This window comes from Podarcis pityusensis (genome assembly GCF_964106645.2).
Source record: "Podarcis pityusensis genome assembly, chromosome: 2".
Classification (NCBI taxonomy): Eukaryota; Metazoa; Chordata; class Lepidosauria; order Squamata; family Lacertidae; genus Podarcis; species Podarcis pityusensis.
Window position 1 is genome coordinate 38,449,266 of NC_138029.1, and position 27,933 is coordinate 38,477,198.

General features: G+C 44.2%; 2 protein-coding genes across 4 annotated transcripts in view; one reads left to right on the forward strand and one right to left on the reverse strand.

Annotated features, from left to right (window-relative positions):
* Window positions 1-295: 295 nt before the first annotated feature.
* On the reverse strand, window positions 296-14,800 carry GSG1L2 (GSG1 like 2). Its single transcript, XM_080994030.1, has 5 exons — window positions 13,927-14,800; window positions 7,658-7,705; window positions 5,652-5,804; window positions 2,370-2,481; window positions 296-1,028 (listed from the first exon to the last, which is right to left on the reverse strand). Exons 1-5 carry the CDS (start codon window positions 14,222-14,224, stop codon window positions 737-739), a joined length of 903 nt encoding a protein of 300 aa, XP_080850156.1. The 5' UTR covers window positions 14,225-14,800; the 3' UTR covers window positions 296-736.
* GLP2R (glucagon like peptide 2 receptor) overlaps window positions 12,829-27,933 on the forward strand; it is a 38,548-nt gene continuing 23,443 nt past the window's right edge. The window contains exons 1-3 of one of the 3 annotated variants that reach the window (XM_080993857.1): window positions 14,027-14,162; window positions 15,729-15,858; window positions 21,562-21,897. In XM_080993857.1, coding sequence (XP_080849983.1) covers window positions 21,829-21,897 — 69 coding nt within the window. In that variant the 5' untranslated portion in view covers window positions 14,027-14,162; window positions 15,729-15,858; window positions 21,562-21,828. Of the gene's footprint in view, window positions 13,109-14,026; window positions 14,163-15,728; window positions 15,859-21,561; window positions 21,898-27,933 lie in introns of those variants that run through there. The other 2 variants (XM_080993858.1, XM_080993860.1) reach the window with 2 other exon arrangements.

Here is a 27,933-nt window from a genome sequence, read left to right on the forward strand (position 1 = left end):
ATTACCTGCTCATGGGATTGCTTGGCACCAGGAAGTTAGAATGCAAAATGAAGTTTCCTTAATGATCTTACTCTGAGAACTTTTTCAGGCGTCTCGAAGGATGTTATTAAAAAGTGCATGGGAGTTTACCAGGTGAAACTGTTTTCAGAGTTTATCAAACTTGGTCCTAACAAGAGAGGCTTATGCAAAAACCCCTAAAGGCATCTTAAAGCAAAGAGGTACAACCACTTAACGGATAAAGTAGAAATGTTTGTCTCAAAAAAAAAAAAAGAAAAAGGAAAAGAAAACCCCTCTGCAGAGTTCAGCTTCACTATTCATTGTTCTTATGAACAATCACATTAATAATTTCCCCATTTACATTCCAACAAAGTACAAAAGTTGGTCTTTGTGTAGCAACAACAACAACACATTCAAAATGCACTAGGTACAAACTTACAATTTTAGAGCATGATTTCAAGGGGAATGTTAAGCATGTGCTTAAATCAGCCCACACTGAAATCAGTGGAACTTTAGTGCTTTCTGGAAGTTACTCTCAATCAAGACAGAAGCAAAGGAAATTGAAAAGGAAAAGGAAGAAGGTTTCTCTTCTTGGCCTTCTCTTGGCAAGTCACCAAAATGTCCTGCAGTTAGAACATCAGTCCTTGACATACAGAAGAATGCATCAAGTAAACACTGGTTATTTCCAAAAAAGAAAAAATGGAAGCAAATAAGAGGGGGGAACCCTCTGTCACATTGTTTAGCAATATTCTTCACAATGTGCCATGGGGATATTATTTAATTCTGCAAATGTTGTAGGAGTAGTCGGACTGTGAATGTCTGTCAGGTGATGCATCAAGTCCCCAGTTGTGCTGTGGATGGTGTTGATGTACATTGTCCAAGCCTTTTCTGGATCGGAAGACTTGGATTTAGCCTTTAAACTTCTCTCCAGTTTTTTCTGTTTATACTTAAATTCCAGAATAGTTTTTGTGTATCTGTTCATTGTGGTCACTGAGGAAGCCATACAGCAGGCAAATGAGCCCCAGGCAAGACTGTCAAGAAAACAACAAGATCATGAATAAAATGGCAGTGCTCCCACCACTGGTTTGTAAAGCCCCAATGTTAACCACAACCCACACCTGTAGCTTCCTGAGAAATGTTCTGTTTTGATATGCTTTCCCCCAAACCAGCTTCTATCTGATTTGAAAACGCATAAGCCATGTGAAGACTTCCATGCCCCCACTCCATCTGCTGCTGTGGACAGTCAGTAGGCAACTTGTGTGTGCAATGACATGCAAATGGAAACACAGAGAAAAAACAACCTTCCCGTGTTTGAAGCTGGTAATGTGTACATGCCCATACACACTCGCGCACCTTGTTTGCTTTTAAAAGTGCTTCTGCACTACACACACGTAGCTGCATAACTGTTTTTGTGCAGCCTGTAGACTGAAAATGGAGCTTCTGTTTAAAAACATCACCACCAGTGCACAACTTTTTGCTGGGTATGGTGAAAATTTTCAAAAGAGCAGACACAGGAAGCTGCCTTATTCTGAGTCAGCACACTGGGTCTATCTAGGCCAGCTCAGTACGGTGGACACTGACTGGCAGCAGCTCTCCATGGTTTCGGGCAGGGAGTCTAGCCCTGACCTACCGTACCTGAAAATGCCGAAGATTGAACCTGAGACCTTCTGCATGCAAAGCAGATGCTCTACCACTGAGCCCTTTCCCAAGGACCATGCAAAAGTACTGCATTAATTATGCTTTTGTAGTTAATACTTTCTAGTCCACCCACCAACATTTCAATGTGAGAGATATGCTTCTGAGAAGGGAGGCTGAACCTGCAACCCCTGTCCACAGACACCTCTACCCCTCCATAGTGTCAGTTTTTTTAATGCCATTTCCTTTGCTGCCATTTCTATCGTTTAGAGCTTCTTTCTAATCCACTGCAGGATCCCACTTAATCAGAGAACACACAATGGATGTGGCTATTTTCTGCTACATAGTCAATCCGAATGCAAGCTGAACTAAGGGCAATGCTTTCTGCGCTGGTCACATGGGTGATTCCCAACCAGTTATATTACTGGCTGTGCTCTTCCTCTAAAGTGACTGCACAGGCAAATACTCACACTGGCCCAAGGTACTTTGGGATACCATTGGAAGTTTGAAACCTTCCCAGGCTAGACAGTTTCCTCATGATACTTGGCTCTTTCTACACAACTACTTCTTTTAGCTTGTTCCATATTTATTTGGTACTTGAAAAGCAAATCTGTGGAGGCCCTTTTCTTTTCTCTTTTGCACAACTAGCCCCGGATTTAACCAAACAATCAGAATGATTGGCGGGTCATGTTCATCCATTTGTTGTTATGTTTTCCCCCATTGCCCCCCCAGCTTACCAGTAGGACCAGCCATAATCCCAGGTCTGTGGGCGCCAGTCCTCTGGACCAAGATTGACGGTCATTTGAAATACAGTTGTATACATCATGTGAGCCACCATTCCCAGGAGACCTGAAATATTTCACAATGCTTTGTTAGCAGGAACCTCTTTTTAATTCACGTTTGCAGATCCATCAGGTTGATTTCCTCCTCTCCCCTCCCAAAGCAGCCCAAGGGAACAAACAGCAAACAGTTAGAGACTTCCGGGTTAGCGCCATCGGCAATGGCGGAGTTCCTCTGACTGAGAGGAACCCGCTCCGTGAAAATTGGGTCTTGCCGCCGCGGCGAAGGCGGAGACCCTCTAAAAATCCCAGGCGGAGGAAGCCTGGGAACGTGGGATTCGGCTGACACCAGGAGCGCCTCCCCTACTCGCAGGGAAACCCTTTTTCGGGGATCCGAAGCGACGTGGGGTGAGTGGTGCGGTGTTTTGAATCAACCGCTACTTTTACGGAGTGAAGCCGCACAGCCATTGCCGGAGAGCGCTGACTTTTTCCTGTGGACAATTGGACTCTAAATAAGTACCCGTGAGTAGAACGGAAAATTGGATTAAGAAAGATTTTAATTTGGCACTGAAGCGGGAAGGCTCTAAACAGGAAGTCCGCCTCCCGGTTTTGTAAATAGATTGAAGCAAAAACTTTGTAAGCTAAAGTCTGGAAAGTCGTATATAAAGGTCTAAATTTCCTTCAGTTATTACCACCAAAACCCCTCTTGGAAGCAGGAGAAAAGGGGGGAATTTTTGACTGTTTAAGCCTGCAGGAGAGAGAGTAAAGAAAGATAAATTTCCACCGTCTCAAACCTGGGAACGGGGTGTCAGAGACAGAAATTTATGGGGAAGTTCATTGACTGTGAATGGAACGTCTTTTGACAGATAGTAAAAAAAGAGAAACAAATTGACTCCAATGTTGCCTCTTGCATTCAAAAGAAACAAAATATTTGAAAAATGAAAGTAATTTTCTTTTGTTGGTCCTGCTTTCAAAAGATGGATACAAATAGAAATTGTCTCCTCTAGAGGGAGCTTGTTAATTTGTTGCTGGATTCGATCTGGGGATTTCACAGCTGTAAGATTAGGATCGTGAGACCAGACTCTGACCTTGAATAAAAATGTGTTTAGAAGAAGTTTTGGTGCTTGCTTTTTGCGAGACAAGCGCTTTGCTGGAGCAGATGCATGAGAAGATGGATTTGATGACTGTTGCAGTTAAAAACTTTGGACAGACGGCAAATACTCATATAGAAACCATTCAGGAACCAGCCCAGGAACTTGTTTTGACAGGGCAAGCGCAAGTGCAGAAGATAATGGAGGAGGTTGCTGTTGAACCTCAAGTAACACAAATAGAGAGATCCGAGGCCTTGCAGGAGCATAAGCCGCTGTTCTTGAAGTTTGAATCTGGAATGGACCAGGGGGGGTCTGGAGTTGTGAGGGCTCTTAATTTTGGAAGGACCTTGAAACATGCTTTTCAATACTTCCTGGATTACAGTGTTGACTGTGGGGAATGGGACTGTGGGGAATGGGCTGATTTGCTGAGGGGAGAGGGAGATATTTTTGGATTGGAGTCCTCCCGAGACCTAGCCCCCAATGAGAAAGGAAAGAAATTAAGAAAAAGATCAACAAAATACAAAGTAAAGTGCAGGTATAAACAAGAAGAAGATCTGCAGAAGGGACATGGAAAAGACTTAAGAGCCTCGGACATAAGATCACCAGGTTGATGGACTAGATGGAATGGACAAGAAGGACTGACAAAACCCAAGACCAGGAAGAAGAGACGTTGGATGAAGATTGGAAGAAAGTTTTTTTAAAAAAAATTATTTTGAGAATTAGTGTAAAATTAATGAGTATTAGGAAAAATGTTGGAATGAAACTATTTGGCTTTAGTAGAAATGATATAAGGAGTTATGTACAAATAAGTATTAAGTATTAAGTTTTAAGGTTTTTTTTACGGTAAGATAAGGTTAAATAAATTAAGGTAAATTGAATGACAGAATATAGTGAAAGATGGAAAGGATTTGTTGAGTTAATTAAAAGGTTAGATCGTTAAGATAAATTATATAACAAAAATTGAGAAAGATGGAAAGAATTTGCTGAAACAATTAATTAAATTAGAATACAGAAAGGGAGGTGTGAGGAGGTCGATGAAACAAGTAAATGAAAGATAAAGATATGGAACATTGGATGTGTGTTTTAATGTTGTTATTTTTTTGCTGTATTGTTGTATTGTTTTTTATGCTTTTCTTTTTACCTTTGTCAAATTTTTTGTTGTTTTCTTTTTTCTTTTTTCTGTAATTCTTAAACTTTTAATAAATATCATTTAAAAAACAAACAAACAAACAGCAAACAGTTAAAAAATACACACCATGCAATAAAAATTAAACAAATGCAATCAAGATCATCTAAAAACATTTTTAAAACTCAAATGTATACTCAGGCTTATAGAAGCACTAGGTGAAATTCCGGGGGGGGGGGAGGGGGGAGGTTGACAGAACATCTCAAAGGCAGTAATCTCTTCAGCTGCTCAATACCAAATGAATTCTGTTGTCATTAGATAGAGATTTGTGACAAATAATGTTGAGGCTTCACCTTTTTCTTCAGACCTTAAGCCTGTCTGCCTGAAAAGGCTTAGCTCCTGATGGTTCATACTTGACTGAATAAGGAAGATAAAGATAAAGCCCCTCTCATACGGAGGCAGGTGAGGGGCACACAACTAATCCACCCAACTGGATTTATTTGGTATGAGGCCATTGCACAAACTGAAGGACACCATGAGAAGTGGACCATAAGGATTGCAGAATTCAAGCCCAAAGTCGCAGCTGCTGCTTGGGGCATATTCCAGGAAGTGACATACTTAGATGTCTTAGATACTTAGTGACATACTTAGATTTTGACACAGGCAGCTGCCTCACACCATTTCGACTAGTCACCCATTTAGCCTAGTTTTGTCTCCTCTGACTGGCAGCAGCTCTCCAAGGTCTCAGGTGCATCTGCCTACTTCATCATTAACTTTTAGGAAGAATCTAAAAACGTTCTTGTTTACTCTGGCTGAAAGATCTGTTCCTAGCATCCCTGAAATTATTAGCTGTGACATTCAGTGATTTTTACTTAGAAGTTCTAAACCGATCTTTAGAGGGTTGTTTTTGAACTGTTTTTAAGAGTTTTGATTGTATACTGTTGTTGATGTTTTCAATGACAGAGGTGGGCTTCTTCAGGAGGAGGGCTGCTTATATAAATTTAATAAGTAATAATAAAATACCTGCCAGGACAGTGAAGATCGCAGCAAACGCATTGAGCTTCAGCCCATCTAGCATGCTGATGGAATAGCAAATTTCAATCAACATGAGAGCGACGCCCATCAGAAGCAAAGCAATGTAGAGGAGCTCTGCCGCAATGGAGAGCCACAGGACCCCTGGAACAACAAAGGTCAGCAGCTCTGAGAATCCTACATGCCCCAAGACCTCCCCCCCCCATTCTGTATCCATTAAGCTGTCAATATATGCACATAAAAGGGACACGGGTGGCGCTGTGGGTTAAACCACAGAGCCTAGGACTTGCCAATCATAAGGTCAGCGGTTCAAATCCCTGTGACGGGGTGAGCTCCCATTGTTCGGTCCCTGCTCCTGCCAACCTAGCAGTTTGAAAGCACGTCAAAGTGCAAGTAGATAAATAGGTACCGCTCCGGTGGGAAGGTAAAAGGCGTTTCTGTGCACTGCTCTGGTTCGCCAGAAGCAGCTTAGTCATGCTGGCCACATGACCCGGAAGCTGTACACCGGCTCCCTCGGCCAATAAAGCAAGATGACCGCCGCAACCCCAGAGTCAGCCACGGCTGGACCTAATGGTCAGGGGTCCCTTTACCTTTACTTTATATGCACATAAAGTTAAAACAGTTGCAGCCCTGCCCTTTATTGTGGCTTCAACTGCTTTTTATTGGAGCTGGTTATCACTGAGTTTTCACAGATGGTGCAGGAGAAGTTCATCTTGAATCCTTAAACCCCAGTCCATAGGTATGTGCCAGGATATGTGCAATGGAACAGAGCAACTTACTCCAGTACAGTTACAGCTGCATTATGAACCTAGTGGGGCTGAGTATGTCAGATCCTCTATTTGCATCCCAACCTACCTTAAGCAGGAAGTTTAGCTGCAAGCAACCAATCAACAAATTTTATTGGTTATAGCCAACGACATCACAATACAGTATGAGCACAAATCACATCCAGCTGCACACACTCTCCTGGTTACTCTTCATCCAGAGTGCTCTCACTACCACCTTGGAAATCACGTTACATTAGATACAATTCGTATCTATCCTGTCGTTTCTTATGAAATGCTGCGTTTTGATGAGTTCCCCCCCCCCCCCAAAAAACAAGCTTCAATCTGAATAGAGAAAAAGAAGGACCTAGCTGCACTTTACCTAGCTGGTAATGTGTACACAGCCTCATTCTCCTGAGCTGTACACTAACTTGAGGAAGGCTATGGGGAGCAGCCAGGTCCACCCCCCGTCCCCCACTGTAGATTCCCTTAGCCAAGTGAGCCAGATCTGCAAAAGAAAGAATTTCAACAGGTGTAGTTTGTCATGCCAGCTCCTCTTGCTGAAATCCCCATGCCTACAAAATTTGGCTGCTTTAAACTCAGCCTGGAGACACAACTTCTTGTCCAAGACAGAGGCTGCTTACACAGTCCCTGCTTAAAATAGAGTGGGTTTGCTCTTTTTCTCACTTCGGATTGAAGCTGGTTTGGAGAAGAACAGATCCAAGCATAGCATTTCCTAAGAAACGACAGGATAGGCACAGGATAAACAAGGATTGCAGCTAATGTTGTGTGTATATCTCTTTCAAAACCAGCAGTGGGAGCGTACTGGACACAGAGAAGACAGGAGCATGCACACAGCTAGAGTCATTTTCCAGAAGGATGAATGGAAGCAAAAGGTGCTAGCTTTCCCAAAACTATTCCCCACCACCCTGCGGAGGATGCCACCATTTCCTAAACCTTTTCAAACACCTTGGGTTTCAGCTTCTAAACTGAGTTCAGGTTTCTTTGGGAATTATCCAAGGTAATATGCACTAGAGCTAGAATAAATAATCCCACCACAAATACGCGCAGATACCAAATTTGGCAAACATTCAGAATACATGGATTTGAGCCACTGTTTGTCCCATAGAAACGGGGATATATTTATTCTAGGGTTGTGTTTCCCATGACTCAGAACACCGAACATAAAGATAGAAAGAGCAGAAACTTGAATTAGTGACAGCATATAATTACCTCGATCCGCCGGGGGTGTCAGGCTGATAAAACTTCTACATTTCTCACCTATAAGGCATATAAAATGTACACTTTCAAATTATAGTTTGGAAGGGGGGAAAAACCTGAGCATCTCATCAGCCAGCTTAGCCTTCCCACCTTCCCAAGGCTTATAGGAACACAGCCTCCCACAAGCAACAAGAAGGGAGCTGTAAGCAGATGGTAGGGGAAGCCAGCGCGCTGAGCTAAAATGCTGCAGTGTTATTTGGAATGCAATCCCCCCCGGGGGGGAATTAAAAGAACAGGCATCCCACTTTGTGCCTATAAAACAAAGCAGAGGCAGGGCTGCTTCTTGCATGATATTTTCGTATTTGTGCATGCTCCACAAGCTGTGCCTTCTAGGAAAATAGGAAGCTGCCAGACCATTGGTCTATCCAGCTCTTGCAGAGGCTCTCAGGGGTTTCAAACAGGAGGAATTCCCTACCTGGAGATGCTGGGGATTGAACCTGGGACCTTGTGCATGCAAAGCAGATGCTCTGCCACTGAGCCATGGCCCATCTCCACCTTTTTTTTCATTTTTACCACTTGTCCCTTTAAAATGCACATGGGCAGGGACATAGTCAGCCTCTCCATCACTGTTCACGTGCATCTTAAAAAGAGATACACTTTGAATTATAGAATCATAGAACTATAGAGTTGGGAGGGACCATGAGGGTTACCTGGTCCAATCCATTGCAATGCAGGAAGCTTCTGCCCAATGTGATGCTCAGACCCACAAACCTAAGACTAAGGGTTTCCTACACTACCAGCTAAGCCACATCTCTTGCACTGTTCAAATACTGGGGGAGTCAATATGAAATCCAACAGTTTTCGAATTCTCAGTCTAGCTGATTACCTCCCAGTCTATGTAACACAAGTTATACACAAAAACTTCAGGAGCACTATTAAATGGGCAAACACCTGGCAACATTTGCAGAGCTTTTTTATCCACTCTAAATGTTCTTATAAATGCTGTTGGACCTGACTTCAAGTGATTCCCAAATGTTATTTTTCACCACTAACACTTCACCTTATTCCAACCCAAAATGTCTAGTTTTGTCTCTGACTACCATCCTAGATCCCCAACACTCCCTACCAAACCTGACTGCCAGAGACAAGTTCTGCTTCCTTCTACACCCCTTCCTTCTCTTCTAACTTCAAAGCCAGGCTGTTGCCAAATCTTGCTGTATTTCCCACCAGAATTTCTGAGTTTGACCGCTTTCCCCTTCTGCTAAAACTCCGGCCCATGTGTCAGTCATATTTTGCCCATTTATCCCTCTGAGGAGTTCTCTCTTGGTGGCCATCTCTATGATTGTGTCATTGCACTGGCCCAGTTTGTGCAGTTAGTTACCCACGTAGGCGGATGCTGGAAATGGAACAGTGTGGGTAGAGTACCATGTGACAAATTATTCGTGCAAGTGGCACGCCACACAATTTGGGCAATTCTAATCCTTCCGAATTCAACTCCACCACTACACATGGCTCTGAACATTTTCCCCCTCCCACCCCATCACTGTCACTGTTAATGCTTAGGCAGTAAGCTTCTCAGGGCACCTTGACTTCTAGCATCATGTGAAACATCTTCTAGATTGAAGGTGTTGTAAAAATGCATCCAAACTTAAGTCTAGCTGCAAGCCCAGGAAAGAAACAAAAAGTGCTTACTTGAAGAAGTACCTATAATTATGTGAGGTCATATCCACACCATCCATTTAAAGCACTCTTGTTCCACTTTAACATAATAATCATGGGAACTGTAGTTTGTGAAGGGTGTTTGGAATTGTGGCTCTGGGAGGGGTAAACTACATTTCTGAGGATTGTTTGGGGGAAGCGTTACATGCCAGTCGCAGAAGGTTGTTTGGAATTGGCCTGAGTTCTTAAATAGAAGAATTCACTGGAAGCAGAGCTGGTGACAAAGGTCAGCAAAGCTGGGGATCTGCTAGGATCCATGCGCCACCCAAAATGGTTGCCAAAGCACAGCAACATTTCGAGCACATTTTAGATAAGTTTCAGTGCAAAACACTGAGAAATAGAGGGCAACTCTAAAGCTATGCATAGCTGTACACAGAGAACAGTGCTACTTAAAACCAGCGACAGAAGTTTATAATAGCACAAATCAGACTAAAAACAAAGGTGGGAGAGAGGACTACACATTTTTGCCAACCCTAGTAATGTTGGCAAATATTGGTAAGGTCCATTGGGTTAAGATATCCCTGCCCTGTCTCCACCCACTGGTGTGTACATGGAGCAAGAGGTTTCAATACACATCAAACTATGCCAATATGTATAGCAGCATGCAGTTCAATCTGAAACACAGTGAGAGAAAAAACAGCCTCACTGTGTTTTAAGCCAGCAACGCATACATGACTTAATTCTTGGCTGGTGGGAGTGGCTGAATTGGTTCTGGCAACTTCCACCTTCACCTCAGGTAGGGGGAGCGGCTCTGTGGATAAAAATAAAGAAATTGTTCTACATTTCCTGATCTTTGCTGTTGAGGCTGAATGGTCAGCCACTTCATTTTGCGTGTGTTATTTTTAAGTGTGCACGTACTCAGCAGCACAGCTGTGAATAAAGCTGCGTGGATTGTTTGGTTTTAATTTTTCTGCAAAAAGTACATCCACATTATATGTGCACAGCTGTCCATAACATGGCTCTACTAAACAAAAACAAAACAAAAAAGATCCCCTTGAATTTCCATTATTTTTACAAGGGACCACTCATCTGAATCATTAAATCACAGATCACGTCTATGGCTACAGATCGCACTGCAAAATTCACAGATCATACTGTAAAATATCATGGACCTTATGCTTCCCAGCATTGCCATGGCAGAAAAACATGGGTCTTAAGCATGGACCCTCATAATTTTTAGGCAGAATGCTACTGAAAATGCCATCAACTTATACATCACATCCAAACCCATTCACGGAACAATAAAAACCATGTTTCCATCATCAGGCAAAAACATGTATCTGAACCACAGGTATCCTCAGGAAAAAGATAGTGCTAATTCAAGAGGATCTATTGTTGCTCAGCTGAATCCAACTCTTATCCCACAGCTTTGCTGTAATATCCAAGGTAGAGTTAATCATTGTTTCTCTCCCCAATCCATTTCTCCTTTTGAAGGTAATAATGCTTTGTCCAGGTTTTCCAGTTGACCTCCCTTCTGTCTTTCATTCTCCTCCCCACTAAAACTACTAGGAGAAGCTAAAAGCATGTGGACTCTCAGAAGAAAGCCCCATTGACTTCAGCTGGGGTTTCTCTTGGGTACAAACTAAGAGTGTCATGGGGGACACTTATTTAACAACAACTATTAATTAATATTAAGGGAGAATGAGGCAAGAGGATGGTGCCGAGGAAGAAAACAGGAATTATAGAATTGTAGCATTGGAAGGGGACCAGAAGAGTCATTTAACATAGGAATCTTTTGCCCAGTGACCCTGGTATAGTCTCATGCTCTACTGAATAAGCCATCTTCTGTTTGAATCATGACAATGGGGATTTCACTGGAGAGAGGGGTGTCTTTGACTTTCTTGTTGGTTTGGGGTGGAAGACTGGAGAATGCTTTCCTGGGTGCTTCTCTGTGATGCATGACCCTTTTGGTAGGAATGGGAGTTCACTGATGGACACAAGCAGCCCTGTTCAGCTAATTGGCTGATCTTACTCTTGAGAGTCCCATGGACTGCAAGAAGATCAAACCTATCCTTTCTTAAGGAAATCAGCCCTGAGTGCTCACTGGAAGGACAGATCTTGAAGGTGAGGCTCCGATACTTTGGCCACCTCATGAGAAGAGAAGACTCCCTGGAAAAGACCCTGATGTTGGGAAAGATTGAGGGCACAAGGAGAAGGGGACGACAGAGGACGAGATGGTTGGATAGTGTTCTCGAAGCTACCAGCATGAGTTTGACCAAACTGAGGGAGGCAGTGGAAGACAGGAGTGCCTGGCATGCTCTGGTCCAGGGGGTCACGAAGAGTCGGACATGACTAAATGACTAAACAACAACAAACACACAGTCCAGTCTCCATGGGGAGCACGCATTGTGCTTTGGTTCTTTCCCCATATAGGAAGATGAAAGAGAGGCTCAGGAAAGCATAACAACCCACAAAATGCTGTGCACACATTCACCTGGGAGGAAGAGGGAGAGAGAAGGGTTTGTCTCTTGAATAGCCCATTTTATCTAAAACCACCAGCCACTCCTCATACACTCTAAACACAGGTGTGCAACACAGAATCTCAAAATAAATACAGCAGGTTTTTATATATTGTCCTGTGAACACAGAAGGGTCCTGCTGGATCTGGCCAAAGTTCCAACTAGCCCAGCACCCTGAGTTCACAACAGCCAACTAGATTCCTATGGGAAGCCCACATGCAAGACTTGATAACAGCACAGTGATGCCTTGGAAATTAAAGGTGCTTCAGTGTGGATGTACGGGAGATAATCCTTCACTTTTCCTCTCTGCATCTTCCTCTTGATAGAGAGATGCTGCTCTCCCCCCCACTCCCCTCCCCTGCTTCTTTCTGAAGCCTCAATTTGGTTTCTGGAGTAGCTGTCAAGAGCTGCTGTTCTCTTCATCATTTCAAGCAAATTAAACAAAAAACAAAAAACAAGATTACACTGGTGGTGTTTCTGAAGATGAATGTCATTGTACAAATGCCATCTCGACAGATGTCTAAGGGGGATTGATGGCATGCACAGGGTGCTTACTATCGCTTCTATGCAACAAATCAAGTTATTGTCCCACAGGAAAGAATCTGTTCTCCCACAGGAAAGATGTCATCATGAGAACAAGTAAACTGAGTGGACTTCCTGTGGCTGGAGGAAGTGCTATTAAAAAAATGGCACACAGCTAACAAATATGTTAGCTTTTACCATTAGACTTCAAAAAACAAGCTTCCTGTAAATAGTCTTCCTCCTCCTTTTCTTTTGGAAATAAGGGATATCACTCAAATTTATACAACCATACCCCTATAAGGTTGGACATCTTCCCACAAATCAGCTTAACCTCTTGCTCAGGAGAAATGATTACAACAATCAGGTGAGGGGGTCATTTTTAGGGGAGAATTAGGGCTAAACATCCCCTACTAGTCTAGGTCTCTGAAACATCCCTGCTGCAGTTGAGAAAAAACACATGGGGTTGGAAATCCCACATTGCACTTGTAAAGTTTAATTCCACCCTAGGACAATATGCAGTTCTGGTGAAATGCTCCTTCTAGTAATGTTTTGGTGAGTTATGTGGAGTTTAAAGAGGCAGTTTTTCATCAAGACAGACTTAGCTGGATCAGCAGTTATATTTACATAGGGGAAAAAATAACTAGGAGTAATATATCTTCCCACTCTGTTGCAAACTTTTGATTTCCTAACGCAGCCAAGAAGCCACAATGCCGATCCTTTGCTGCTGTACCAGCACTGATTTTCCACACTGAAACTCTTCTGAGTAAGTAAAACGTTTTCTCCTTTATCTGTGTCATGTCTTAAGACTCCCTTTTGCTCCAGAATACTACTAACTACAAGTGTGTGCGTGTTAATGAGTTTACCATTATTTATCACAGAATCATTTATTACTACTTCTTTTAAAAACCTATTTCCACTGATTTTTTTTAAAAAGGGAGCAGAGTCAATGACACATATGTTCTGCTTAACTATTTCTCCTGCACACTTTAAATATCATGTTCCTCCTACTATTGGCTCCAAATATCTCTGTCTGTGTTATATTGTTGGGGTAACCTTTCCTATATGAGCCAGTGCTGGGGGGGGGGGGGGGAGGCAGACGGTCATCCCACCCCATCGGAATTGGAGGGGAATTGTGATAAGCGAGCTTAAGACAGAAATGTGACATGACGGGGGGGGGCGGGGATAACAACTCAACAAAGAATGCCATACCACTAAAATGGATCGTCTCCTCCCTATTAACCCACAAAGAAGCCTTTGACGATTACACTTCATTAGTAGCCATTTCTTTTAAAGCAAATTGTGCTTCAGAAGCAACATAGCTTGTTTGCGCTCCAATACCCCAGGGCGCGTAAGCTCTTGTTCCCGTTTTACAGATGGGAAAAGTGAGGTTCAAAGTGACTTGCCGGTGGCCGCGCAGGATGTCATTGCAAGACCCCCATTCCCCCCCCCCCTCCCGGCGCAGCCCCACCTCGGGAAGGAGCCTCCTCACCCTTGAGACCAACCAGACGGTCCTCCTCTCCAGCTGCCCCCCCCGGGCTCACCACTAGTCCCTGCTGCCCCGACGGGGAGGCCGCCACTCACCGTCTCCGAGGAGCAGCTCCTCGCAAGAGTACCAGATGCCGGCGTGAAACTTCCGGTCGACGAACTTGTCGTCTCCGGTCTCCCAGATATACTGGACCACGTTGCTGTCGTTGGGACCCCCGGAGGTGTTGAAGCGGATGCAGTGGGTGCCCCCTCGGAGCTCGCTGCACATGGGCTTGGCCACTTTGCGGGTCCCTTCGCACCAGTAGCTGCTGCTGAAGGCGGTGATGGAGAAGGTGAGCGACAGGCAGCTGAGCGAGAGCGCCGCCGAGGCTCGCTGCCGCCGGTCCACCCCCATCGCGCTGAGGACTGCCGCCTTGCAGAGGCTGCATCCAACGACGCCGAGCGAGGACAGGATGGGGCGCACGGGGAGAGGCACCCTCGGGCTGCTGCCGCGCGCCTCTTGGCTAAGCCCCTGCTGGTGGAAAAAGACCCCGCTCTCAAATCGCCGGTTCCCCCCGCAGCATCCAGCCAGTCACCAGGCTGCCGCTGGCCGTTTCTGAAGGTGAGGCGAGCAGGTGGGCAGAGCTGCCAAGACGCCTCCTTCCCGCCCCCTCCCTCAGCGCAGGATGGGAGCCGGGGATGAACAGGGCTGAGCCTCAAAAGCCTGCCGCCTCTGCCTGAGCTCAGCACGAGGAGGCTCTCCAAGAATGCCTCTGAGCATACAGAGTGCATTTCTTTCCCCGCGGAGCAATGGGAACCCAGCTACCCCCCCCCCCAAAAAAAGCACCGGGGGATGGATTAGGAGACAGAGCGCCAGGTGAAAAGCTGCAAAAAGGCGTAAGCCCCAGGAGTGATCACTTTTATCAAGTCACGCGCCACAGCGCTGGAAAGCTGAGACCCAAAACCACACAGAGGCAGGGATCAGGCTAGGGAAAGGTGAGAAAGGAAATACGGGTAAGGGGAGCAAAGAGTGAAAACACACACACACTCCTCTCCTGATACTTAGGAATTAGATTAAGTGCAAAGTAAACACAGGAGGACTTGCTTTCCTGACCATCTTGGGAAAGGTGCCAATGGTTTGTTTGTTTGGAAAGTCAAGTTTCGCACCCTCTGCATAAGTCCTGCTTAAGTGCTGCTGCACACCTTGGAGCCCAGAGAAGTAGCGTGGGAAAGAGCCAGTGCGATGTAGGAGTTAGAGTGTGGACATCCAGTGCACATTTAAAGCGTGAGGTTTCACTTAAAGAATCCAGGGAGCTGTAGTTTGTTAAGGTTACAGTGGTACCTCAGGTTACATACACTTCATGTTACATACGCTTCAGGTTACAGACTCCGCTAACCCAGAAATAGTGCTTCAGGTTAAGAACTTTGCTTCAGGATGAGAACAGAAATCGTGCTTCGGCAGCGCGGCAGCAGCAGAAGGCCCCATTAGCTAAAGTGGTGCTTCAGGTTAAGAACAGTTTCAGGTTAAGAACAGACCTCTGGAACGAATTAAGTACTTAACCCAAGGTACCACTGTACTAGGAAGTGTAGCTCTGTGAGGGCGAAACTACAGTTCCCGGGTGAGGGGGAGCCATGTAATTTCAATGTGCACTGGGCGTCCTTTTTAAATGTATGGTGTGGATCTGCCCTCAGTTAAGCCTTGCTGCACACTTTCTGAGAAGCGAGCCCCATTGAATTTCATGGACTGTACCTCTTGAGTAAACACACATAAAATTGCGCAGTCAGAGCACTTGGATTTTAGAACTACAGGAGGAGATGGCGCTTCCATTTGATTAAACCCTCAAACATCAGTTTAAGATTGTGGGCCAAGTTAATTATTGCAGGCATTCCAATAATATTTCTATTCCCATTTTATAAAGTCGGAGCCGAGAGACACTGATTTGTTCAAGGTCACCGCAAGTAATGGACGATCAGGGATTCTTCATAACAGATTCATTTCCTTGGGATTTTTGTTTAATCCCCTTTTCCTTCTGCACTTATCCATTTAGTGTAAGTATTACATCACAGCTTGAACAAACCAAACACTGTTTTTCTCCCTGATCCAGTAGTAATGTACAGTGCCCATGTTTTCGCCGTGGCATTATATTTTTAAACATGATGTTTTCTAGTTATATACGGCCCAAACTTGGAGATGGTGTGGGAGTGAGTACAGGCACTGGGGAAAACAAAAACCTGCTGTAATTTGCAAGTGAGGCAAACATTAGGAAGACTCCAAAAGAAAAGGGGGAAAAGAGCTCAAATTAAATGCCAAGCCAATAAACTTTTATTTGCTTTTCTTTTTTGCTGTTTTAGCTAATTTAGGCAGCGTGGTGTGTTGAACTTTGGTTTAGCCTCCACATACTTGCTCTAGTAACTTAGTTGATTTGGGGGCAGTGACTAGATCTCCCTGAATTGACCTGTTTGGCCACAAAGTGTCTGTGTACTTTTTGTGTCAAATGGAAGGGATGGGGTCAGTAAAACCTTACTCCCTCCCAATCTGACCTTTCTACTCTGGGATGCATTTAGCCATTTCCCCCAAGCAAGGCCAGTCCTCCACTTTAGGCAAAATGAGACAGCTGCCTCAGGCATCAGATGTGGGTGGTGGTGGTGCTGCCATTGAGGTGTTGGAGAATAGGGTTGTGTATGCTAAACAGCCTATCCTTTCCTCCACTAACTTAACCAGCTGTCCTCCTGGCAAAGGAGAATGTCCCATTCCCAGTGCTCAAGTAAGATTCAGTGCTCATGCCAATCAATTTCTGTGTGTGGAACTGAGGGAGGGGCATGTTTGTCCTTTGCCTCAAGCAGCATAATATCTTGGGCCTGCCCCTAGGCCACTTCACTTTCATTATTGGAGTGGGGCTAAGGGGAAATGGCTGTTCGGTGATTTTGCTCCCCTCTCCATGTGCTCCATTTGACATTAAAGGTCAGCCCTCTGACCTCTCCATCTTATGGTTTGTCTGGCCCATTTAGCCCTTTAAAAGGTTATATTCAGTTTCTTGGCAGAGCTTTTAACACAGGTCTGCAGCAGGGGGTGCAATTAATTCAGTGTGCCTCCGTGTAATGCATTGCAAACAAAGCCACAAAAGTAACCCAGGCATATATTTGTTAACCATGAGTGGCTAATTACTCCAATTAGGACAAAACCCCCAAAGCTTTGCCCCTCCCCCACTTGGTCACCTGGAATTTATTTTTACTCACCACTGGTGAACAGGAAGTGGCTATATAGAAGCCTGAATTACTGGTATGTTCACGTGACAATTCTACTCAGGTCTGGGATCACTTGATTTTCTCACAATGCTGAAGCTGGGCAACGTGTGTAAAGGTGAGAATATACTTTAAAAATAATAATAATGACAGATTGTCTGGAGGGGGTAATTCCATGACTGTTGCAGCAAAAGCGACAGGTTTGTGGAACCTTAAAACCGCAACAGATTCTATTCATTTTTAAGATGCCACAAGATTTTTTTTGTGGTTTTCAGATGAAGAGGTCGCTGCAGTATGGGTGATCTTCAGTCGACAAACAAAGATAAATCAAGGAAGATAGTGAGCTATTGCCTTGGTTAGAAAAAGAGATTGTATCACACTTCTGTTTCTGTATGACTACATGGTACTTGAAAGAAGTATGTGAGATCTTGCATACCCTTGATGTTCTTAGGCAGGGACCAGTGGCCTCCCAGCTGGTGTTGGGTTCAAACTTCCATCGTTCCCAGCTGGCATGGCCAGTGGTTAGGATGTGGTCCAACAACATCTGGAGGGTCACAGGTTCCCATCCCTGATCTTAGGCCATCTGTGCAGAGAGCATTTAGCATCGTGGAAGTGCTATTAAGGTCTAGAACATCTCACCCAAGCTATTGTGTTGTGTAGGGGGAATTGTGTGCCCTTCTCTGTGTGTCCTGGGGAAGTTGGACTGGCTTCCTCCTTGCTGTCCTTCTATTCCAGCAGGCCTTTGGGAACCAAATGTTTCTGAGGAAAGAGCTGGTGCTGTGATGTTTTTATTGTGGATCTTTTAATATTGCTTTAATTCTGTTGGGGTTCAATGACATTTTGATTGTCTTTTCTACAGTTTTAGCTTGTTTAATTTGTGTAAGCCACATTGAATCCCAAATTGGGGGGGGGGGGAGGAGGGATATAAAGAAATACTAGAATAATAACAATCTCACTGTAGATCTATTGCCAATGCTGATCACACGAATACCCCTGACTCCCAGTGGGTTATGCAGATTACACAGCAACCGGCTGTGTTTGGCTGCTGCTTTCCCCTTCCCCTTCACCAAACCAAGGAAACATGTCCCAGACCTGTGGAACATATGAATTCAACCTTCAATATAGAGGCTTGCAGCAGTGTACAGCATGAGATAAATGACGCTCCTGTTCTCTGTACTGATTTACCAAACACATATTCCAGAACATTTGAGAAATGAGGCACAGGCATATCTGATACAATTCCCCTGCACACAATTCTTCAGCCTCCTTTAATGTGCCTTTAAAAATCCTCCTTCCTAATGCTAACAACTCTTTCTAATTGCAGTTCGTTTTATGCCTGTGCTTCTCTGTGTCTTCCCTGAGATTCCTTATCGTTACAAAACTCCTGGTGGTGCCACATTAGTCTCTTTCTACCCCCCTTCCCTTCCTTTCACTGCATAAAAGCATGCTCACTTTTGCATCTTTAACATAGACTCATTAAGACAATGCTTTCCATGGGTGCTTTTTCATTTAGTTTTCCTAACTATCAGCCAGGTTGGCAACCCTACAAGACATAAAGTACCTCTGCCCTGGTTACACCTTGTAGAACGTGTCCACCAACCAAGTGGCGAGTGACAAGATGGATCTCCTTATGCTGATTTCCAGTTACTCCCAAATTAAGTCAGGAAAAGATGTGAGCATAAGCACCCATGTTACTTTTTCTTCCTCAGGCCAAGATGTCTTTCCAGTAAGACATTTTAAGATAGAGAAAAGGAAGTGGGTAGTTGGGTTTTAGGTGCTCTTCCTGGTCACCCTCAGGGGCATACCTAGGGGTTGGTTAGGTTGGCCCCTGCCAAGGGTGCAGGCCGAGGGACATGCAAAAATCAGGCCTCTCCCCTCTGGCTCATTAGGCTGAGGGCTGCAGGTTGCCTACAGATGCCTAGATTGTCTTCCTACACTGTCCTTATTTAAGTAATGAGGTGAAAGTGGGAGCTTCCAGTTCTAAACCACAGGACCATCCATGGCCTGGCCTGACCTACCCCACATGGCTTTTTGTGAAGATACAGAAGGACATATAAATCAGCTGGAATAGGGAAATGTAGTGCTTCCTAAAAATTTGTTAGTTTTTATTAAAATATTATTCTTTTGTTGTATTTTACTTCGGGTGTTCCTTTTCGGAGAAGGGGGACCTTATTTGGGGGAACTGCTCCATGCCCCACCCCTGACCACCTTAATCTGGCCTTTTGAAATTCAAATGCCGCTCATTTAAAGACTTTGTTCATGTCCGCTTTCCTTATTACATTGTTCCCACGCCTTCCCTTTCTTTTGAAAACTCGTGTAATGAATGTTTTCTCCCCATTTGCCAATCAGCCTCCATTTTCAACCAATTCCACCCTATTAGTCAAGATCAGTGCAAAAATAGCTGCTACCTAATTATTTCCCCCACCTTTTGGAGTCAGGAGTTAAGGCTGTGACACATATCAAGAGCTTACAGAACATACTGTGCTTCATTAGACTTCCCACAGATATAGGGGGACTCGTAGGGCAGAGTTCTCTACTGAACTTTCTACACTTTGTTGCACTCGCCAAAACCCAAATCTCATCAGACTACATTATACAAATTACCCAACGTTTGCATAGATACACTTGATTTGCAAAATTTAAGAGTACTTAAATGTTATTTTTGGAAACTAGCAATGTTTATTCAGCAGGGTTCTATACACCTGCCTGGCAGGGCTTCTTAACGAAGGCCTGCAGCTGGGCTTTCTGCTAATAGTCCAAGGAAAGTGGTGTGTGCAGCAGTTCAGTGGTGGGGAGCAATTGAGTTGCTGGGTGCCATTAAGGCTGGAGTGAGGAAGACAGGACCTCTGACTCTGATCATACTTGGGATCATGCTAGTCTGTGGAATAAACTGATAGAAAACAGTTGATATGCAATGGATGAGGGACTCGTGCTGAAGGCCAAACTCTACTTCAGCAGCTTTTGGATGGGGCAACTTTGAGCAGAGAAGCAATGGGATGGGTTCTTTTGGACAATATTCTAAATCTTCCAAAAAACAACAACACCCCACCAGCCCCCACTTCAAGTTCCATGTTCAGGTTTGCAGCAAAGTTTGCTGGTCTGGAACACAGCATGAGCGACAGCACCTTGAATGAGCATGATTTGGAGCTGAAAATTGGCCTGTGGGTATAACCTCCCCTCCCCAAAAAAAAACCTTCTATGCTCTAATTGACTCCCTCCTGAAGCTGCTTTTCAATAAGCAAAGTGGCCATCAAGCTTCAAACACACACGTGTTGTATGTCTAGTTTGACTCTTGGGTTATCTCCTTCGATAGTCTCTAGCAGATCATGGGTGCTTGTCTTTGAAAACTGGTAATTATACTGTCCTTTAGACTCATCTCTATAGATGAACCCATGTCAGATTTCTTAAATGTGCTGGAAGACCACAGTGGCAAATGCAGATTTCACTCGGACACCAACAGCTCTGCATCTGTGAGCAATCGGTGTATGGGTTGGGTGCCCACTGCATTGTGTGGGTTTGTTTTGCTCTGAAGCACAGCCAATAAATGGTAAATTGAACTGCAGGTCCATGCTAATGCAAAAAAGAGCTCAGGGGTGGGAAACCATTGGACACACTGGCTTAGGGCTGATGGGAGTTGGAGTCTAACAACCCCTGGAGGGTCAAAGGTCTCCCAGTCCTGCCCAAAGTCTTTCGTATTTGCAAGGCTTACACACAAGTGTAGAACCAACAATCCAAATCACAGCATTGTGATCAAAGAGTATTTTCTGCAAGGTTATCCATCATGAACTCAGATCCTTTTCTTTGTCACTACTTTCCAGGATATATATTGTAAATATATTTTTAAAATAACTTTAATAAGCTTCCTGGTTTCCAGTTAGTATACATTGATGGCCATAAATCCTTGCCTGCTGCATTCAGGTCCTTCAACCAGGATGTTTAATCACCTTCAGCATTCTTGGGACAAGCCAATTGTAAACAATCAGATGTAGGAAAAACGTCCCTGTAGACTGAGCTGGTCTCATGCAAGAAAGTTAACAAGTCCACAGGATTGATTCCTATATATTCTTCTCATTCAGCCCCAAGCGGGATGGAGAGAGTGGGAGGGCTTAATTTCCTCTTGCTGACATATTTCAAGTCTCTGTCCAGTCACCTCGGGGCGGCAGTGGGGGGGGGGGGCAGAGCTAAAGAATATCGCTCAGCTGCCTGCATATTGGCAGCTGTTCAGGAAATGGCCTGTCAGATTGCTGCAGAAATAGGCTTTCCATGCTCATATTTGCTCCAGGACCACCTTTTCATCAACCGTCTTCCAGATAAAGTTTCCCAGTGACACAAGTCCTTTCCAAATCAGTGGGCACTTAGGAGTGTCATGAGAACAGAACTCCAATCCTGAGTCCTTCGTGATGCTTTTCTTATTCCTCATTGGCTGAGGGGATCGGCAACAAAAAGCAGATGTGCTTGTAAAGTTTATACTAAATTCTCACTGCCCCCCCTTTTTTTCTTTCAACACAGAAGAAGCAAAAGGAAACCCGATTCTAAGGACTCTGCAGGTTGGAGCAGATTGATTATCTGTTGCTTTTTGCTGACATTCAGGAACTTATTCTAATGGGTAAAGAGTCACTCTTTGAAAGTGCAGATATTTTCAAAGAACACAGCGGGTGTGACCGAGATTGCTAAAGGAGATTACAAGCTAACTGGGTTGCAAGAGTCAGTGACTTGCTTGAGTATACAAATTTGCCACCCTGGATCACACTGGAACACCCAGTATTCTTCTACACCATGAAGCTGTACCCTGGGACATGTCCCGCACCCATCTTTGCAATCACAATGCTGTTTCTGATCAAACAGGTAAGAAAATTTGCCATTTTAGCAATGATACACTTTAAAACATGAATGTTCCATTGGGCTGACATTTCTGCATACGCAAAACAGTGAGGCATGTTCACGAGCGGAGCTTCTTTCACGGTATGTTGTGCAGCATGTAACTTGTTGTTTTTATAAGGCTTTGCATGGCAAGTTCTTTACCTCTTCCCTGCCAGCTATTGCTTTTCCTGTACAATTGCAATTGGAGACACTATATGTGTGATTTCAGATTTTCTACACCAGGCTTCATTTATTTCAGCACAGGTTTATTTTTTAAATGTTGTCCATTTCCAACTTGTTCATTTCACTTTTGCTATCCTCCTCGCCCCCCTTCTACCATCTATACATCTTGGGCTTCACAGAGGAGACATGAGAAACAGTGTCTATAAACATATCTTTTTGTGTCCACCGCTAAAACCTTCATAGGTGCTCTAAAAACTTATTAAAAGTCTGCTGTATTCCATAGCTTCAACAAATACATAGCATCAGCATATGAGTGCGGAACATTTAACTGTTGGCTTATTTTACCACTTAATCAGACCACTGTTCTCCCTCTAGCTGCACATTTTCCCATTCATGTTACTGCTTAAGTGTCATGCCTTAAACCACCTTCTGGATAGCAGTCTCATTCAGATAACTTTGTGCCTCCAGTCTGCAAATTTTGAAAAGCCATATTTTCATCGAGAACCAAGTGAATTCGTCACCCGTTGACTCAAAAGGCTAGATTTCAATCAGCTCTGTTGCCTTATGAAAGATTTTCAGCATGGATGATGTCATTACAAAACATCTCTTGGTTTATGCAAGGTGCTTTAAGATACACACGCACACACGCGCGCGCACACACACAGAGAGAGAGAGAGAGAGAGAGAGCTATTCAACCTAGGAAGGAAAATTATTATTGTTGATTAGTGTTCCTAGGTAGGGGAGGACCATCATATTTATATCATTTGTTCTGTTGAGCTACCAGCTGATTAAAAGCAACGCAGACAACAGGCTTAACATAGAGGCCAGTTCTGTGAGTCATTGTCCTGGCAAATGTGGCATTTGTGAACTGAGACAGGGTGTAATGGCTGCCATGCCAATCCAAGATTACCTGTAGATGCTCCCTGGTGTCACAAGTTAACCTAAGGTGTTTGTTCTGATGCAGAAGCATGGGCACTGCTACACAGGCAAAACAAGAGCCACGATAACCAGACTTCCACATATTGACTGGAACATCCACACAGTGGTCTATATACAAACTCCCCATCCAGGGCCGGCTTCACCATGAGGCAGAATGAGGCAGCCGCCTTAGGTGGCAGATGATAGTGGCAGGAAAGTGGATAGAGTTTGGCATCACATGAAGCCTCCACTGTAAGAGCCTCATAAGCTAGTCTGCTGCCCACAGGTGCAGTGGAGGATGCTCTCCCATTGCTGCCCTTGTCAAAGTAAGATTCAGCTGCCAGTCTGCTCAGCTTTTGTATCTAGAATGTTACGGTGGTGGGGAGTGTCATGTGGTCCTTTGCCTCAGGCAGTAAAATGTCATGTGCAGGCCCCTGACCCCAACATGGATGTACCGGTATGTCCTTCACAATGCGAAAATGGAGGGTATGCACAGTATACTTAGAAACTGCACATGTTTGAACAAATAAATTATGAGCTGTGGGTGAAGACTGGGCATGGCCAGCAAGCACAATCCTTGATCCCCCATGCTCTGTGCATATATTGCCCCTACTTTGACCACCTGCACAGGGCTAATGAGTCTTCTCAAGTTTTAGTGGGCAGCTACCAATGCCAACTAAAACATAGATGACACAGAAGCAAGTGATTAGTAGTTGTCAGAAGAGTTAATTCCTCCTCCTCCTCCTCCTCCTCCTCCTCCTCCTCCTCCTCCTCCTCCTTTTAAAAAAGCAATTTATCCCCAGGTAATAACACCTTCATATCAGTTGTGAATTTGTGTTTTGTGCTCACAAGAGAACCCCTTGGCTGAAGTGGATAGATCTGGACTCAGAAAGCACTGAATGACCCAAGCCAGACTCACCGCAATAGATGTACTCATGTTATATGGGGAAGGGAGGACAACAATATGGGGAGGGAAATGCCAGCCAGGACCCACAGCCTTTGGTTGCTGCTGTTGCAGCATTGCCCCATCACTTCGTGACACTTTTCCTCGTCCTTTTTTTTTTTTAAAAGAAGTGTAGCTGGAGGCTGTGCTAGAGTACTCATATACTGTGTGTGTGTGTGTGTGTGTGTGTGTGTGTGTGTGTGTGTGATGCTCTGAGCAGCTAAGACCCCTGCAGCCTAGTTCTTCTGCCGTACAGGAAGAAGAACCTGACCACATCTCTTGCAAGGGTACAGAAGAGCGCACTGCTTCTCAGGGTCAGGCCAGGGTTGCTCTAGTGCTAAGAATAGCATGAGCAGCAGTGCTATTTACTTTTGTCACCCAGAAAGGCCCCTTGAATATTCTGAAGTCACTATTCTGGATTGGGATTCAATCACACAGTGTTAAATTGAGGTCATGCAGATTGTGCAGCAAACCTGCTTCGCGGGCAGAAAGTCAGACTCTTTGCAGCAAGGAAGGTGACAAGAAAATGCAACGGAAAGTGTGGAGTGACACTTGCTTTGGTGCAACGTCATCTGGCGTCCCAACAACCAAATAGGGACGCATGTTCAATAAACAGTTCATCTGGAAGCGTCCTAAGTACTTGGTCTTCTCTGCCTTTGACCTCAAGAAATCTTTACTGTGAATCACATTGAGACGGTTGTTTAGAAGGTGATTCATAAATCAGTGATGGTGGTGATAGTCATAATCACAATAATTAATATAAGAGAAATTGCTTCCTTGCCAGCAGGCTCCTTCTGCACCCCCAGGCTATAGCACTAGACATTTAACTGAAGCTTCAGAGCTGGGCCATGGTCAGGACTGAAAATATTGCTGTATGGAGGATGGCTGGTGGAGAAACTAGCCTCTGTAGGCAGCAGAGCCAGAGGAACAAGAAGACGGAAGAGAAAAGGCTGCATCTTATTGCACAGAAATCTTTTAAAATGAGGTGAATGGGTTCCCCCTCCCGTGAGATTTTTGTATCCCATTCTTATGGTGTGTGTTTTGTAATACAGAAACCCTCTTGAAGCTGGCGTGGGGTTGCCAGATTGTGATGTGGAGAGCCCTCCTTTATTTTGGATTTGCTTCAGAATTGGAAGACTAGGGCAGTAACCATTTCCCCTTTATCCCTGCTGTCAAGCCCCCTATCTTTCTGCTGGGTGGTACATATGGATGGAGCAGAAATTTGATGCCATTCGCATTTGCACTACCTGATTTGCACTTTGGGGGGGGGGGCGAATCGCTCTTCTCTGAATTTTGCAATGCATTTCCCCAACCAAGTGATGTGTACAAAACAGATGTACTAGGGTATAAAAATGCACAGAAATGCAAAGATAACAAACAAACATGTGCTGTGTTGAGAAAAAAATTGCTTCACAAAAATGTGTATATTGGGAGAAAGTGGCACTAAAATGCTGGTGAATTTTCAAAAGGGCTTTATTTAAAAAAAGAAAAGAAAAAAGAAAATCAGAAACTGATGTGGAAATGTGCAGAGCTGAACTTAAGTTTGGAAAATGAGAGAATGAGAAATGGGCACGTTCTCCTATCCCTTGTGGCACATGTGGACAGGTGAGAGAAGCAGATAGCAGCACCAAGGGAGGAAGGAGTAGAATTCAGCAACACATTTCAAAAGTAAAAAGGAGAATCTCCAGGTTGCAACCTGGCAAGTAAGGACATTTCTCTGTGTTAAAAATAAAACAAAGGAATACAGAGCAGCCATGTTTTAAAAGGCAGGGAAAGCAATTACTGGGGAAAAATGTTTAGCACAGTGGTGGGAAATCTCCAGGTGTTTCTGGACTACTTTAAAAATGAAATATTATATTTAACATATATTGAGTATGAAGAAACTTAGGATGAGTGATAAAACTATATGTGGATAAGGCTGTTACCCATCATTTTCCACCTAACCTTTTTTGACAAATGATTACCTAAACATTCAATTTATAAATTTACTCCATCTATAAATATTTAAATTTTATATATTGAGCCACCATTTATGAAGAACTTCTCTAACATTTTCTAAGTTTAATAATAATAATAATAATAATAATAATAATAATATTTATACCATCTGGCTAATATTTAGTTGTTTATCAGGTTTACTTTTCCATTACTTTGTATGCAGAATCCTAGCCACTGCAATGATGTGTAATGCCTGATTTTGATGTTCTGGTCTTATGCAAGTCTTTTAAATAATTCCATAGGCACAAAGGGGGGGAGAGTCTAATTGGACTTCATATTTGAAGGTCTCGGTGAGAACAGCATTACTATTCACCATATCTGAAGGGCCAAGAGTTTCCCAGCCCTGGTTTAAAATGTAAAATGCAAGAGGGGAGAAGGTTAAGGAGCCTACCCCCTCCCCGATACTTAGAACCTGAGATATGAGGCAAAATGGTTAGATGATTGCCCAGTTTCAGCTAACCAGTTCTGCTAGTAGAAGCCCATGCAAGGACTTATGTTAGTACAACTGGGCTTTCCCCCCTCTCCTCACCCCCACACACCCCCAAATTGGCTTAGGGGGGAGTGGGAGAAACTACAGAACAGCACATGAGGGGAGGGGAGGGGAGGTTGTTCCATTAGCCAAGCAAAAATGTTTCTGCTGACAGAGCAATCTCCCTAGTGCTACATCAAATTATCCCCACCATTCTTCCAATTATTTGGAGGAATTAACCTGTTCCTTGCGTTCAGTGGAAAAATTATTGCCAATGCCCATTTCCACTGATGGGATAGAGTTAAGGAACCTCTCCCTCCCCCCTCCCCACAGGAGGGCCTCTACAGCTGCATTTTCCAAAAAATTTAATTGTTTGCACTTTGTGAACACCCACGCACAGGCACCGTCATGGAGAACACTACACATGGCCAATGAACATCCCATGCATCTTGACACTAAGCCCGAGGAGATGAAGAGCACCTGTAGGCTCCCTCTTGATTTGCCCTTTCAAGGCTGCTTGCTATCCCCCTTGTTCATTTGAAAGCCAAACTGTTTTCTGAGCCCAGCGAGCTTTCCACAAAACAACTGCGTCATCCCCATTCCATGCCTCTTAAGACAAGGTTCATTGACCAACAAACCTCCTCTCATCGCTTACATTGGGGGAGGGGCGGGGAAGCAGAGAGGGGGAAAGAGTAGGTGGGAAAAATCCATTTGGTTCCTGTCCCTAAAGGAGAATTCCCCTCTCATGCCTCTTTTGTAAATAGTTTTATCTTGAACGATCATCAAGTGACTCTTTATGCTCTCGACACTGGGCTCATTAATCGACTCTCTGCGTTATCGGTTTTCCCTCTCTGATCAGTTCTCAAGATTTATATGCTGCCTGTTTTGGTGCAAGAGAGATTTATTTCTCTCCTTCAAATCTGGAGGTGCTGTGGCTTTTCTGACCCAGATGATGTAGCAGAAGACTTAAAACTGAAACAGCAGTGGGGGTTGTGGCTAGAAAATAGAGAGGCACCCAGACTAGAGACTGGAAAACTGCGAAGCTTGTAGCACGTAGCAGAGACATAGGCTGCAAACACACAGTGCATTAAAGCACATTACTTTCCCACAGGATCCTGGGACCTGCAGTTTGTTAAGGGTCCTGGGGATTGTCGCTCTGGGAGGGGTAAACAAGACCTCCCAGGATTTTTTGGGGAAAGCCATGTGCTTTAAATGAATGGTTTGTATGCAGCCATATTCAAGCTGACCTTTTGGCTACAACATCCAGACTAGTTTTTTATAATGGGGGTATTTTCCCTAGTCCTCCATTCCTACCACCCACTATTTCATCTTGCCTGGTGAAGACTTACAGAGAACTCAAAAACTTGCTGCTGTTTTGTGACAGTTTGGTGTGTCCTAATGCAGGCCTTGCCCAGCTGTGGGTTTTGATGTCTGGGAAAGGATGGCTTTGGTTCAGAGAGTCGGGGAGAAGGAAGAGAGCCAGAAAGAGTGTTGGGACATGATGAAGGAT